General features: G+C 37.1%; 1 protein-coding gene across 3 annotated transcripts; it reads left to right on the forward strand.

Annotated features, from left to right (window-relative positions):
- Positions 1-1,161: 1,161 nt before the first annotated feature.
- Positions 1,162-12,890, forward strand: abcd4 (ATP-binding cassette, sub-family D (ALD), member 4). Of its 3 annotated transcripts, XM_061746782.1 has the most exons (19): positions 1,162-1,485; positions 4,043-4,161; positions 4,447-4,574; positions 6,395-6,534; positions 6,631-6,747; positions 7,199-7,324; positions 7,743-7,793; positions 8,533-8,627; positions 8,720-8,841; positions 9,246-9,337; positions 9,435-9,524; positions 9,606-9,811; positions 10,679-10,770; positions 10,922-10,958; positions 11,129-11,178; positions 11,288-11,340; positions 11,423-11,499; positions 11,638-11,753; positions 12,685-12,890. In XM_061746782.1, exons 1-19 carry the CDS (start codon positions 1,448-1,450, stop codon positions 12,784-12,786), a joined length of 1,851 nt encoding a protein of 616 aa, XP_061602766.1. In that variant the 5' UTR covers positions 1,162-1,447; the 3' UTR covers positions 12,787-12,890. The 3 variants fall into 3 exon arrangements, with proteins under 3 accessions (XP_061602766.1, XP_061602767.1, XP_061602768.1); XM_061746783.1 differs by lacking the exon at positions 4,043-4,161; XM_061746784.1 differs by lacking the exon at positions 1,162-1,485 and having other exon boundaries at positions 4,045-4,161; positions 4,452-4,574.
- Positions 12,891-12,952: the final 62 nt, after the last annotated feature.

Consider the following 12,952-nt stretch of genomic DNA (forward strand, 5'->3'; position numbering starts at 1 on the left):
TAGAGTGAAATTGTGTTTCTTATAGCAGATATAGCCCAAATAAGGGTGAAGAGAGGTCCCTGCTTGGCAGAGGTCACTAAACCAACCCACTCACATCCCGGGCACCTGCCTCAACCACAATCCCTATCTCAGACGGTAGAAAAAACCTGAACCTCATCATCAAATTTCTATACACTTTTACAGAAGGCTCCAACATTATTTTTTGTTGAAGACTGTGGCTTGGGCAATGCCTGTGGCTGCTGGTTTTCTTGTTGTCTTGTTGTTTCAAGAATGCTCTGAACCAGTCAGGACCAGCTTGCTGCATCTCACTCTGATCAGGAGTCAGGCTTTTCACATTTGCCTTGTTTATTGGTAACGAACAGCTACGTCTAGCTCTCCCTTGCTCTGTCTTATCCTGGCTGATCTTGTTTTCAGTGTCTGCTGAGGTACTAAATGGAAGTAAAAAAAAGTTTTTTGCATTTTCCCTTCCTTGCCCTCAGTCCTTCTGCCTCCACTATAATGCCACGTATCTTCCCTGTTTTTTTTTCTTGAATACCGCCTATTGTTATCTTCTAATCTCCCACAAAAAAGATGAAAAAAACTTCCAAATGCAAATTCATGTTAAATGATAATAAAAATATGCATGAAATATATATTACGGTGGAAGTATGGGTGTAATCAAGGTAATGAAAGAAATATATGAAAAAAAAATCTGCATTTTCTCAAAGTACTTCATATCTTTCCGTCTTTGAGCCGCATTCATTCATTTGCCGTAAATACTGAGGAGCGCACATGAAATGTAGGAGCGGCTGATTTGACCACGTAAGTACGAATGACAGCTGGCTTGACCGCAGTTGCTGCAGCTGGTAACACTCAAGAAATAAGTACGTATTATTAAAACTTCTCACTAAAAATTGAATGTTATAAGCTTTATGAAGGAATGATATTTAATTCGGCTCTTTACTAGACCTATTCATATTAAAGATGTGCGATACACATTTTAGTACATCATTTTCATCATATATTTACTTATTCACTTTTTAAATCAATCTTTTAAAGGTCAAAGTGAAACTCGGTTTAAAATCAAAAGAAAAGAAAAAATATTTTAACCTGGAAAGATTTCCCAACTTTTATTTTGAAAAGAAAGCGGCAACGTAGATAAACCGGAAGTCCGTGGTTTGACAGTCGCGACCAAAACATTTCATGGTTTTAATGATTTTCACTCACTGTGGTCCTTTAACTGTTTAGCAGCAGCACAGCAATAATTGGCACGAGTCTACTCCGCATTGAAAATAACTAAGGTAGATATATTTGTTGAAATGCGCTTGTAATAGCCCTCGTCGTGATTGTTTTAGGTGTTTATCGGCAGTAATGTGAAGCGGTGAACAATAATCGCTCGTATGAAACCCGAACGACGCTTGTGAAGTCTGAACTTGAGGGAACTATTAGTTCCCCGTCTCCACTTCTCATGCCTCGTCTTCAGAAGAGTGAAAGAGGGACACAAAGGTAAAGGCTGAATCTACACATGGACACATTTAAACCCCAGCAGGAAATGCTCCTCGTGTCTTCCCTGTAGTTGATTGAAGTTTATTTGATCAATATGTAATAATCAGTAGCCTATGTATGCTTGAGTATAAGTACCGCAAGTATACTATGGACCATGTACTAGTAGTGTACTGGAAATTATCCTAACTTAATATTTCTTCTGGCTAAATTAGAACATTTTTAAGGTTATAAAAGTATACAATATTAGGTAATTTTAACTTTACAAAAGTACACTTTCAAGTTTACACAGGTGTCAAAAGTATTCACATTCATTACTCAGGTAGAAGTATAGATACTAGAGTTTAAATACTCCTGTAGAAGTTGAAGTATCAACTCAACTTTTTTACTCAAGTAAAAGTATAAAAGTACTGGTTTCAAAACTACTTAAAGTATAAAAGTAAAAGTAATGTAAGGGGGTAAAAGCCATTAAGGACAAAAGCCATTGAAAATGAATGCATCTTAGTATAATGTAAATATATTAAAGAACCATATGAACTATTGAGCATTAACATGTGTTTCAGAGAGCAGAAGATATGATGACTAGTTGCCTATAAGTATTGTAATGGTGCAAAAAGTCAAACTTCAGAGGCATGTTATCATTTATCCTAACCTTTATTGGAATGTACATCCAAGTTTAGTTGCAGGAATCTGAGGGAACGGATGTAAGAACAAAACTGGACAAGAACATCTGAAACAACCACAACCAAATTCACTCTATCCGGATGGAGCAATTTAACTGGATAGTTTTTTTTAAAGGCCGAAATGAAATATAGTAACGAGGCTGTTTTTAAAATGTAAGGAGTAAAAAGTACAGATAATTGTGTGAAAATGTAAGGAGTAAAAGTAAAAAGTCGTCTGAAAAATAATTACTCCAGTGAAGTATAGATAACCAAAATTTCTACTTAAGTAAGGTAACGAAGTATTTGTACTTCGTTACTTGGCACCTCTGCAAGTATACATGTACACTAATCTGTATACTACTAGTGTACTGGGTATATAATTCTAGTCCACATTTTAGTTTATTGAAGTATAGTTAAAGTATACTTTTGTAAACATAAAAATTGTCTAATTTAGCCAGAAAAAGTATTAATCAGAATCAGAAATAAGTTTAATGCCATGTTTGTTAAACACACACAAGGACTTTGTTGTGGTGATTGGTGCAATACAAAGAACAAATATATAATGAAAAGAGAAAATGTACAACATGAGGTTTTAAAGTGCCGGCTATGAGTCTGTGCAAAGTTGACCTAGGATGTGCATTAATGTAACGCACAAGGTCAGGATTGGAGTCTTTACGTTAATGTAACGTAGAGTTGGGTTAATATAATAGTTAATATTCTTATTAATTAATATTCTTATAATATTCTTCCCAGTTCAGTACATGTACACGGTCTGTAGTATACTTGTTATACGTATACTCAAGCATACTTAACAAAATAAACTTCAAGTATACTGCTTTTGACTAAGGGCAGATCAATGTACAAAGTACTTTCATATAAAAGGTTAAACACTGAAACTTTTAACTGTCTGGCCTGAGATGATTGAAACAAACTGTGTTCTTAAGGATTTAATAAAGTTCATTTTGTCCATGGATTTACAATTTAATTTGCTAATTCTTCTTGTCAGACAAGACATTTTTAGTTTTTTTGAATACCTGACATCTTTCAATTTTCTTGTCCGACAAAAAGAATGAGCAAATTAAATTAAAATGTGTTCTTGTTGAAACATAACGCTGCACTCAACACCACCGCCAAACCCTCCTGAAGGGAACTAGAAAATGATCAATAAAGTCAAGTCAACTACCTCTCTGTTTTTGTGTGTTTTTAAGATGCATAAATATAATGTAATTGAGCACAGATACCATTTACTGTAAACCTTTAAACTCTAGCACTATTAACTTGAATATGCACATTTATAACATAAATAACAATATACCTCAGCACATGTGTTTTTATTCTGCTAAATGAAATATAAGCAAGAGTCTATGACTGCGTTTACATGCACTCAATAACCCTTTTAAAACCCGAATATTGGCAATAACCCGAATTTTGACTGCATGTAAACGTAGTCAATGACTTATTCTATACTTCAGGATCAAGATATACTAAGTATAAGTACTTTGTGGTGGAAAGAAGTAAAATTAATACTAAAGTACAAATATAAGCGTAACTTGTCGTATTCATCAACTTAGTCTTAGATGTTTCTTTTAGCTAAAAGCCAAGTATACTTCACTATACTATTCTTAAGTACATAAAATATAGTATATAAAAAATAAACTTCAAGTATACTGCCTCAGTTTGAGTATAAAATAAGTAGGTTCGTAATACGCTTGAATAAACTACTTTTTGCTAAGGGTTTTCTTTATGTCCTCTCTGATTCTGAGGAATTTTGTTCAAAAACGTTTTGAAAATACACTAACAGCTAAATCTGACCTTTAAACTGGATATGCAAATATTAGGTTTACAAAATTCAGATGACTGTATTTTCAAAGAAACCTTCTTCTGTCTCTTCCTGTTAGGCCAAAACTAGACTGGAGGTTTGTTCAGAGGTTCTGCAGCATCCTCAAGGTCCTGTTTCCATCATGGACCAGTCAGAGTGTGCTGATGTTTGGGACGCTGCTCGCTGTCACTTTGACAGGTAACAGAGAGGCAGTTTAAATAATCTTGTGCAAGCAGGAAGCTACAGTGACACTAAAAGAGGAAATAAATGGACGGGTCATGAAATAACTGAAAGTTCAGCTTGACGTCTTCCTTCTTGTAAAAAACACTTCTAACGTTGTTCTGATGGCTGCACAGTGGATATTGGTTCATATTTCTTGCTGACATTTTGGTTATACTTGTTTTCTCTGTGTTGTTTTACGAGTCTCTGTTAAACCTCGTCTTATGACAGTGCAATGTGCTAACACGTCTCTCCTGCAATCAGAGCAGATGATCATTTACCAAGTGGGTGTCCTCCCGAGTCACTTCTACAGCGTGCTGGCAGACAAAGATTACCCCGGCTTCAGGGGTCTGGTGACAGCAGCGATGGTCCTCATTTTATTAAACTCCACAGTAAGTTGATGAGAAAGGGGCACAGAAGTGGAACACGGGGGCCTACTGTCACAGTAGTATATTATCTCTCAGTTTTGGGTCCAGATAACACTGAAATCCCATAGAGATTCCTCACTTAAAACATGTAATTTGGTCCTTGTCCAGACTCGGCTTGTCCCCTTTATCATGTTCTTGACGATTAACTCTGCCACTCATCGGTCAGCAGACTTTGGGTATTGATAGTTTTAGAGAATGCATTTATATCTATTTTCTAAAGATAACAAGTCCACGTGTCTTATTGATCAAAAGGCTTAGTCTTGATAATCCCATATTTAAAAGGAAAGAAAAAAACTCAATTTGCTGTGTGATATGAGTACGAACATTGTCCTAAAAAGATATGAAAATTAATGGTGTGTTGAGAAAGTTAGCATTATTTAGGTAATTGAAATGCTTATTTTGTTTGATTAAGACTGTACTTTAATAACCTGAACTAATGCTGTTTTTAGAATTATACATTTATTACATTGGGTCATGTAGATACTAGGGCTGGGGATCGATTCAAATGTCAACAATCGATTCGATTTTGATTCTTCAGATTCAGAATCGATTATCAACATTTGTTCAATCCGATTCCGATATTGATTTGATTTGGTTAGTGTTATTAAAAATGTTTTTTGAGCTGTTGCATGAATTATATGACTCTCTAGATATGCAACATATTAATACTAGTATTATATTGAGATTCAACAGCAAGTATTGGCAACTAATGATGCTGTAAGGACCAATCACCTCCCAGAAGGCTGATATAATTGCTTTCAGAAACATTGTGGGGCAGAATTACCAAACAGATCCAGGGCAGCAAACGGAGGCTGTATGAAAATCGGTTTTATTTTTTCCCACATTCCTTTTAAATGTTTTCAATTTTCGGTGTAATTCGGTTTTTAATTATTTGAGCATTTGGTTTTTAGCATTTTATGCAAATGTAACCCCAAGACAGTATATAAAGTAATGAAATATAGACAATTTATGCAATTATAACTGAAAACTTTAATGTTTTCATACCTTTAAACATATTCAAAGGCAAAAACATGGCACCAGTTATTCTTGTGTCCAACAAAACATTCCTTTTTTGGGCACAAACAAAAAAATACCAACAGTTGTCATGTAATGATGAAAAAAAAAATTAAAATCGGTCTTTATACATCGTATCGATTTTTAGGAATTAATATGAAAATCGATTTAGAATCGGAAAATCGATTTTTTTCAACACAGGACTAGTAGATACTATTTTATTGTAACTTTTATTCTGAAAGGCTGTTCTGCTAGTAAAACCTTCACAAGATCGGCCTGATATGTTTAGGACATAATTATAAAAAAAAAAAAACACTTTGGGAGCCTCACACACTTGATCTCATTTGTTTTTATTTGCACTCCAAGGCTGATGAACTTGAGCATTTTACCGTGACCTTCTCATACGCTCTATGTTTAATGTATTTCAGCGGGTTTTTTGTTGAATAAACTGCAGCATCAAACTTCATATAGTTCGGACCCATGAGTACTCATCATTGATTAGCGTATTAATATATATTTTTTGTCCTAACTAGCACTCGGTAGCTTCTTTTTTCCCCCTCAAAATCTTAAGAAGATCCTACTGTGGTGTTTCACATGTTAATTGAATTGATCCTGCATTCTTCCAGTTTAAGACCAACTGACTCCACCCGCTATGCAGCGGCCACCTCCCTTATTTTTCCTATTTTAATATTTGACATATTCTGCCAACAGAAGCAATCGTAATAGCAAGTGAAATCATTAAAAAACTGTTTTCTTTTTCTCTCACACAGCTGAAGAGTATTGACCAGTACATTTGCAATCAGATGTATGTCAACTGGAGGAAGATGCTCACCGAGAGCCTCCATTCAGCCTACTTCCAGGGAAGAGTCTATTATACACTCAACGTTCTCAGAGAGGACGTAGATAACCCGTAAGCTTCAGTTGTCTGCTTATATCTGTGTATGGAAATACATGGTATTTATAAAGTGGTTATTCATTGGTTTGGTTGTTTCTGTGGGACCTGCAGGGACCAGCGGATCAGCCAGGATGTAGAGCGGTTGTGTAAGCAGATGAGCACCATGGCTAGTCGTTTGATTGTTTCACCGTTCACGCTGTCTTACTACACCTACCAGTGTTTTCACAGGTAAATTATTGGGAGGAAGAGATGACACATGTGCTGGTATAACGTGCAAGACAAGCTTGGATAATGGAACTTTAACCCAGTTTACAAAAATATTACACATAGTAATTTATTCATTGAATAAAATGATGATTTTTGCAGCTTAGTTCTGCAAAAGTGTGCAAATCTCTACTATTTTGATTTCAGATACTGTATAGGTGTGATCAGAGTCAGCTGTTTACTTTAATTTGAATTTTATCAAATGTGTGTTATCTTAAGTCAAAATCCTGAATTTAAACAATTAGAAATAATGTTTTGATAGGAAATAAAGAATGCCATTTTCAGTTGACTGTTGTAGCCTTTAAAGTTTCAAATAACTTTGTTTGATTTGATTTGATTTTGATTTGAAGTGTTTGTAAAGATACTTTAATCATTTGTATTTGAAAAAATGTTAAATAGTGAATTTACTTTGCAGCACCGGCTGGATCGGTCCTGTAAGCATCTTTGGATACTTTGTGGTTGGAACTATCGCCAATAAAATCCTCATGGGGCCGATTGTGTCCACCCTGTTTGAGCAGGAAAAACTCGAGGGAGACTTCAGGTAACTTCCTTTCACAGAGCTGCAAACACGATATTGAATGAAGTTACAGAAACACATAAGTGGGTGTGTAGATAAGAGTTTTTGCCAGCAGATGCAAGGGACTGTTTAAATACTCTGCCATGATGTGTTTTCCTGACCTGGTTCCTGTTTGTGTCTTTGCCAAATGAATTTGATGCAACTCCTCCCAGTGTTTCATGTCGAGGAAAGCGATCATTTGAGAGGAAATATCTGTGAACGTTGGCTCACAGTCACAATCACTGTCACTGTGACTGTCACTGTGTTGAAACAGTCTGATTTATTTTTTCTCTTTAAAGAGGAAAAGGTTGAAATAAGTCTGTTTTACACGTTAATTGCCTTGCCAGACTGTAAAAATGTAACAGTTTAATATGTTTTTGTGTTTCCTCCTTTAACTGATCAGATTCAAGCACATGCAAATCCGTGTCAATGCAGAGTCTGCAGCTTTTTTCAGGTGAGGCACAAAAATCCTTAGATCCAGGTACCGAAAACCTTGAATCACTCATTTGACATAACCAGTTAGGGGGCGAATATACTATATTTAAAAAATATATTTTTTCTGTTTTTTTACAACGCCAGTTCCCCTGAAAAAAAAACAGCACTTGCTGCCCATAGATTTAAAGTAACAGTGTTGAACAATTATCGACATCTAGAGGTCAATCTGGGGATGGCAACAAATTGCATCTATGTCCAGAAGATAAAATGACCTGCCAAGGTCACGGCTAAGGAGAAACCAGGCAGCTTGAATGTAACTCCAGAGACCTTTGGTTCTTCAGCAGGGATTTTTATCTGAGAAAATCCAGTCCTGTGTTTATTTTTGCTTCCTGTCTTTGCCCCTCTCAAAATTGCATCCCATGTTTTATTGTCTTTATCAAGCTCATAAACATGCCATTGCTTGTTTCTGCACATATTAAGTATGATCCGTCATTACTCTCTGAACGCTTTTCTTCTTCTGTCTGCTCAAACATTGTAGTACAGCAGTTCAATCTAAGGTAATAACAGGATTCATTTAGATAGGATTATGTTTCCAACAGATTAAAACATAATCTTTTTTTTTTCTCATATCTTTATCGTTGTACACTGCAACATATCGGTGTTGCATGATTTGTTTAATTTGCAGAAATGTACATACATAATTTAAAACCTTTATCTTCTTTATATTTGTTTAGTTTCATGACTATTTTTCTATTTAGAGCTGGTAAAGTGGAGCATTTAAGAACGGACCGAAGACTGCGGGCACTGTTACAGACTCAGAAGAGTCTCATAAATAAAGAGCTTTGGCTTTACAGTAAGAAAACTGTAAACACATTCACTGGCGTCTGTTGTTGCTTACTTTCGATTTAAACTGAGTGACTTAACCTGGGACCTCTTATTTCTCAGTTGGGGTTAACACGTTCGACTACTTCGGAGGTTTCCTCAGCTACATCATCATTGCCATTCCTATCTTTACCGGTGTTTATGATGGTCTCACTCCCGGTGAACTCAGTGCATTGATCAGTAAGGTAGGAGTGTTTCCCCTCATTTAAACTGTTGTATTACTTTAAAAATATAATATAGTATACAATGAGTTAACAGTGTCTGAGTATGTTTTCTTTTTCCTGAAAGGGTTTAAATGAAAGATTCAAATTGATCATAGACTGGTGGGAAATTAGAAACCATGTTCTCGTTTAGCCACTAGGTGGCGCCAAATGCCAATTTCTCCCGAAAAACCATTCATGCTCAGTTCAAGTTTATTCCGTCCTATAAATGTCTTCATGAGTATTTCAATAGTGCCACAACCATTTGTATTTATTTTAAACTTGCTCTTCAGAGATTTGGTTTGGTTAGTGTAGTTTGTTCTTCTGCATCAACATACATGTCTTGTTTTCTCCCTGCTCATGTTCTCCATCTCCTTGTTCATATTCAGAATGCCTTTGTGTGCATCTACTTGATAAATGGCTTCACGCAGCTAATAGACCTGTCAACTACTCTGTCAGATGTGGCCGGATACACACACAGGTACCACGCTGCATACTTCCACTATCCTGCAGGATTCATGATGACTGCAGGGTTTGTTTGTGCCACCGTTCTCTGAATCTCTGTGTGTTCTGGTCAGGATTGGGGAGCTGAGGGAGGTGATGGCTGACATCCTACGCAAGCAGTGTGACTACGACCCTGCGTCAGGGGAGAGCTACGACTTTGACAGGTTTGTGTGAGCAGTCTTAAATCATTCTGTGCCTCAGAAAAGTGAAAATAATTTAAGAAATGGTGTAATCTCTCCAAACAGTGACTTTAATGTCCACGGAGGCCCCGTGGACACGGCCTTTATCGTGGACCATCTCTCATACAAATCTCCATACTCAGACCAGCTGTTAGTTGAGGATCTGAGTCTGAAAATCAGTCAAGGAACTCATCTGCTGGTGGTGGGGAACACGGGCACCGGCAAGACGTCACTGCTGCGGGTCCTGAACCGGCTCTGGGAAGCACACAGCGGTGAGACGAGAGCAAGACTGAGCACATTGAGTTCAATTCATGCTCAAATGGCTCTAATAATGGTTTCCTCTGTGGAGAATGTCCTTTCTGTAATAAACATGAATGTTTTTACAATCAGTCTGATCCTGATATAAATGACTAGGAGTCCGTTAATACTACATATCCGTTCATTAAAGACTACCTCACTTTCTTTGAAATAAAGCTTGCAGGAAGCACTTATTTATATTTGATATACAAAATGCAGACCTGGTTCATTAATTTACTTTCCGCTTCCAGTAGTTCCAGTTGTAGAGATCGTAGTTTTTGTTTTGACACACTTCAATCAGTCAACTTTTTGTTCAGTCTTACTTCATTTGATTTTGAAGAATTTGTTTTCATTTTAAAGGAGCTTGATTTGAAGGGTCATATAAATGATTTACTTCCCTGTAAATTAATATCAAATATATTAGAAACCTTTAGTAAAAAAGAAAATATTTTTTTGAGGTGTTTATTTCAGGCTCTGAGATGTATTTCGCTGCTGAACATTGATAGTTTGGAGGGACTTATTATATTAACGGCTAGTTAAATAGACATTTGTGTTACTGCCTTCCGTGAAAAATATAAAGAAAAATACAGGAATATATGTTGTTGCTATACAGGTGTAATGCCACTTTTATAAGAGTACATGATAGGAGAGGGATCTGTGAATAATTTAACAGATTGAACCTGTAAACATTTTCAAAAGCAATGCAATAAAAGCCTCTCTCTTTTCTGTCACACTCTTAAAACATCAAAGGAGGGCAACCATCAGGGAAAAAAAAGAAACGTTGCATAACTTCTGAGTCCCGTGCACATCTGTAACATCCAATAACTTCTGCTTATCCACAGGTTTTGTCCAGATGACCACGTGTTTCGGGCCCAGAGGAACCCTCTTCCTGCCACAGAAACCCTTCCTGACTGACGGCACTCTGCGTGAACAGGTCTCTCCTCTTCAGTGTTGTTTTCTTCAAGCGTTGAGCTTCTGTTGATTCTGCAGCTTTATCAAAAAAATATAGACATCCAGGGTGTGCAAATGGCAAATGTTAAAAAGAAAAAAAGACCACCAGATAATGAAAGTGTCTTCTCCAACAGGTGATCTACCCACTGAAGGATATTTACCCTGCATCAGGTATCCAATCATTTCCAAACAATCACTTGTAAGATGATGTTATAGCATGACGGGTTAAAAGGCTGCTTTTAATAAAAACAGTCTTTCACTCTCTCTTTGAAAACTTCATGTTTGTCCTGCTTTACAAATAGATTTAGGGTGATGTTCATAATGGACTGTACATCTTTTAGGGTCGGTGGACGACGACAGAATTATACAATTCCTGGAACTGGCTGGAGTGGTGGGTGTCAGCTTTTCAGTAACACCTTTCAATTCAAATATATTCTCTCCAGTAATTTGGAAACTGTTCACACACTGATGGTGATTCTAACTTGATTTGTGTGCTGCAGTCCAGCCTCCTTAAACGGACCGGCGGGCTGGATGAAAAAGTGGAATGGAACTGGTAATGCCAACTACACAAAACAAAAAGTTAAAAAACACATCACAACCAGTAATGCACACTCGGAATATGTTTTCCATTGCAGGTATGATGTTCTGTCTCCAGGTGAAATGCAGCGTCTCAGCTTTGCGCGACTCTTCTACCTGCAGCCTGAATATGCCGGTGTGTTTCTCTAAATACATGCAAAGTATTTTTATAAAAACAAAAGCTTTATTATTCGTGTTAAAGCTTTACGTGTATAATCTTTGTTAGACTGTACACATTTCTGGTGTTAACGTTTCTTTTCCCTTCATCCACCAGTTTTAGACGAGGCCACCAGCGCTTTGACCGAGGAGGCAGAAGCACAACTGTACCGAACGTGTAAGCAGCTGGGCATGACGTTGGTCAGTTTGGGACATCGCAGCAGCCTGGAGAAGGTGAGCCGAGCTTTATACAGGATCTTATAAACCTCACTGGAGTCACTCATTAACCACGACAGCTCAAGCAGCACAGTTCAGTCACTAAGGCGCACCCTTGGTAAATTACTGAGAATCATAAACAACTCTGTATGTGGACATGGTGGGTTCATAGGTCACATTTCCAACATAATGCCTATTTTCAATCTTTTTATATGTCCACTCAAAGTTATGATTCATTTTTTGTCCTCTTTTTTTTATTGGAAGTAGCAATCATTGCACAGAACTCAAAAGAGCTAAGTGAACTTTGAATGTTATGTATTTTATTGAAGTATGTTTTGTTCAGATGTGTTAATATAATTTGTGAAAATAGGAATAAAAATGAATTGGATTGCCTATGTTCAGAGGCAGCTGGCTAATAAGGCAATATAGGCAAATGCTAAGGGTGCTGTGGCCTCCAAGTTTATTGACGTGACCTAGAGAACTTTGTAGACGTGTCAAAGCGACCTAAACTACCCGGAGCACAGGGAAGGATTGTAAGGAAGGGCAGGGCTGGCTCTGCTCTTCTGACGTTTCAACGGTCATGGATTTTGAGTTATAAGGGTTAAAATGTGATGAGCAGGGGTTCAGCAGCTCTTATGTTTGGATGGTTCAGATGTTTTATGGAGATCGATAGCAATTAAAAACAGTAATTTTGGAACTCAAGTCTGGTGTTGGAGGATGTGATGGAGAAAGCTTGACGTTTGCTCTCAGTGCTTAACTTACGTCCAAAGCCAATAAATGAAATATACAATCAGACTTTCATCCCACAATCAAAAAATATTGAATCACTTATGAGTTAGATCACTGGATGTTTCCATATCCTGTCATCTCATGCGTGTCTTGCTCTTACTTCTGAAATCTGGGATTCAAATTGTCTGAGTTATTCATTGTAGCTTACTGTTTCTCTCAGTACCACGATGTTCAGCTGAAGCTGTGCGGAGGAGGAAGATGGGAGTTAACCAAGTTAAGAGAAGCCAGCGGGAATTTCGGCCTCGGAGAAGACGACCTGTGACCACCATGAAATGCACTTTTAGCAGATAGCAGAACCACTCTTTGACTCATCAGTTCAACCCAGTTGGACAGCCGTAAGCTAAAGTGCACATAAAACTTGTACTGTAGGTTTTTAAGATCTGAATGCACAAAAAACTGTGCGTTTGTTAATTAATAATCAGAGCAGA

Source organism: Cololabis saira, chromosome 18 (genome assembly GCF_033807715.1).
Source record: "Cololabis saira isolate AMF1-May2022 chromosome 18, fColSai1.1, whole genome shotgun sequence".
NCBI classification, from domain to species: Eukaryota; Metazoa; Chordata; class Actinopteri; order Beloniformes; family Belonidae; genus Cololabis; species Cololabis saira.

Bases quoted from the DNA above. Each gene is read 5' to 3' on its own strand.
- abcd4 (XM_061746782.1), top strand. From the start codon at position 1,448: ATGCCTCGTCTTCAGAAGAGTGAAAGAGGGACACAAAG. The intron at 10,959-11,128 runs GTATCCAATCAT...TACATCTTTTAG, and splicing joins GGATATTTACCCTGCATCAG to GGTCGGTGGACGACGACAGA. The intron at 11,179-11,287 runs GTGGGTGTCAGC...TGTGTGCTGCAG, and splicing joins TCCTGGAACTGGCTGGAGTG to TCCAGCCTCCTTAAACGGAC.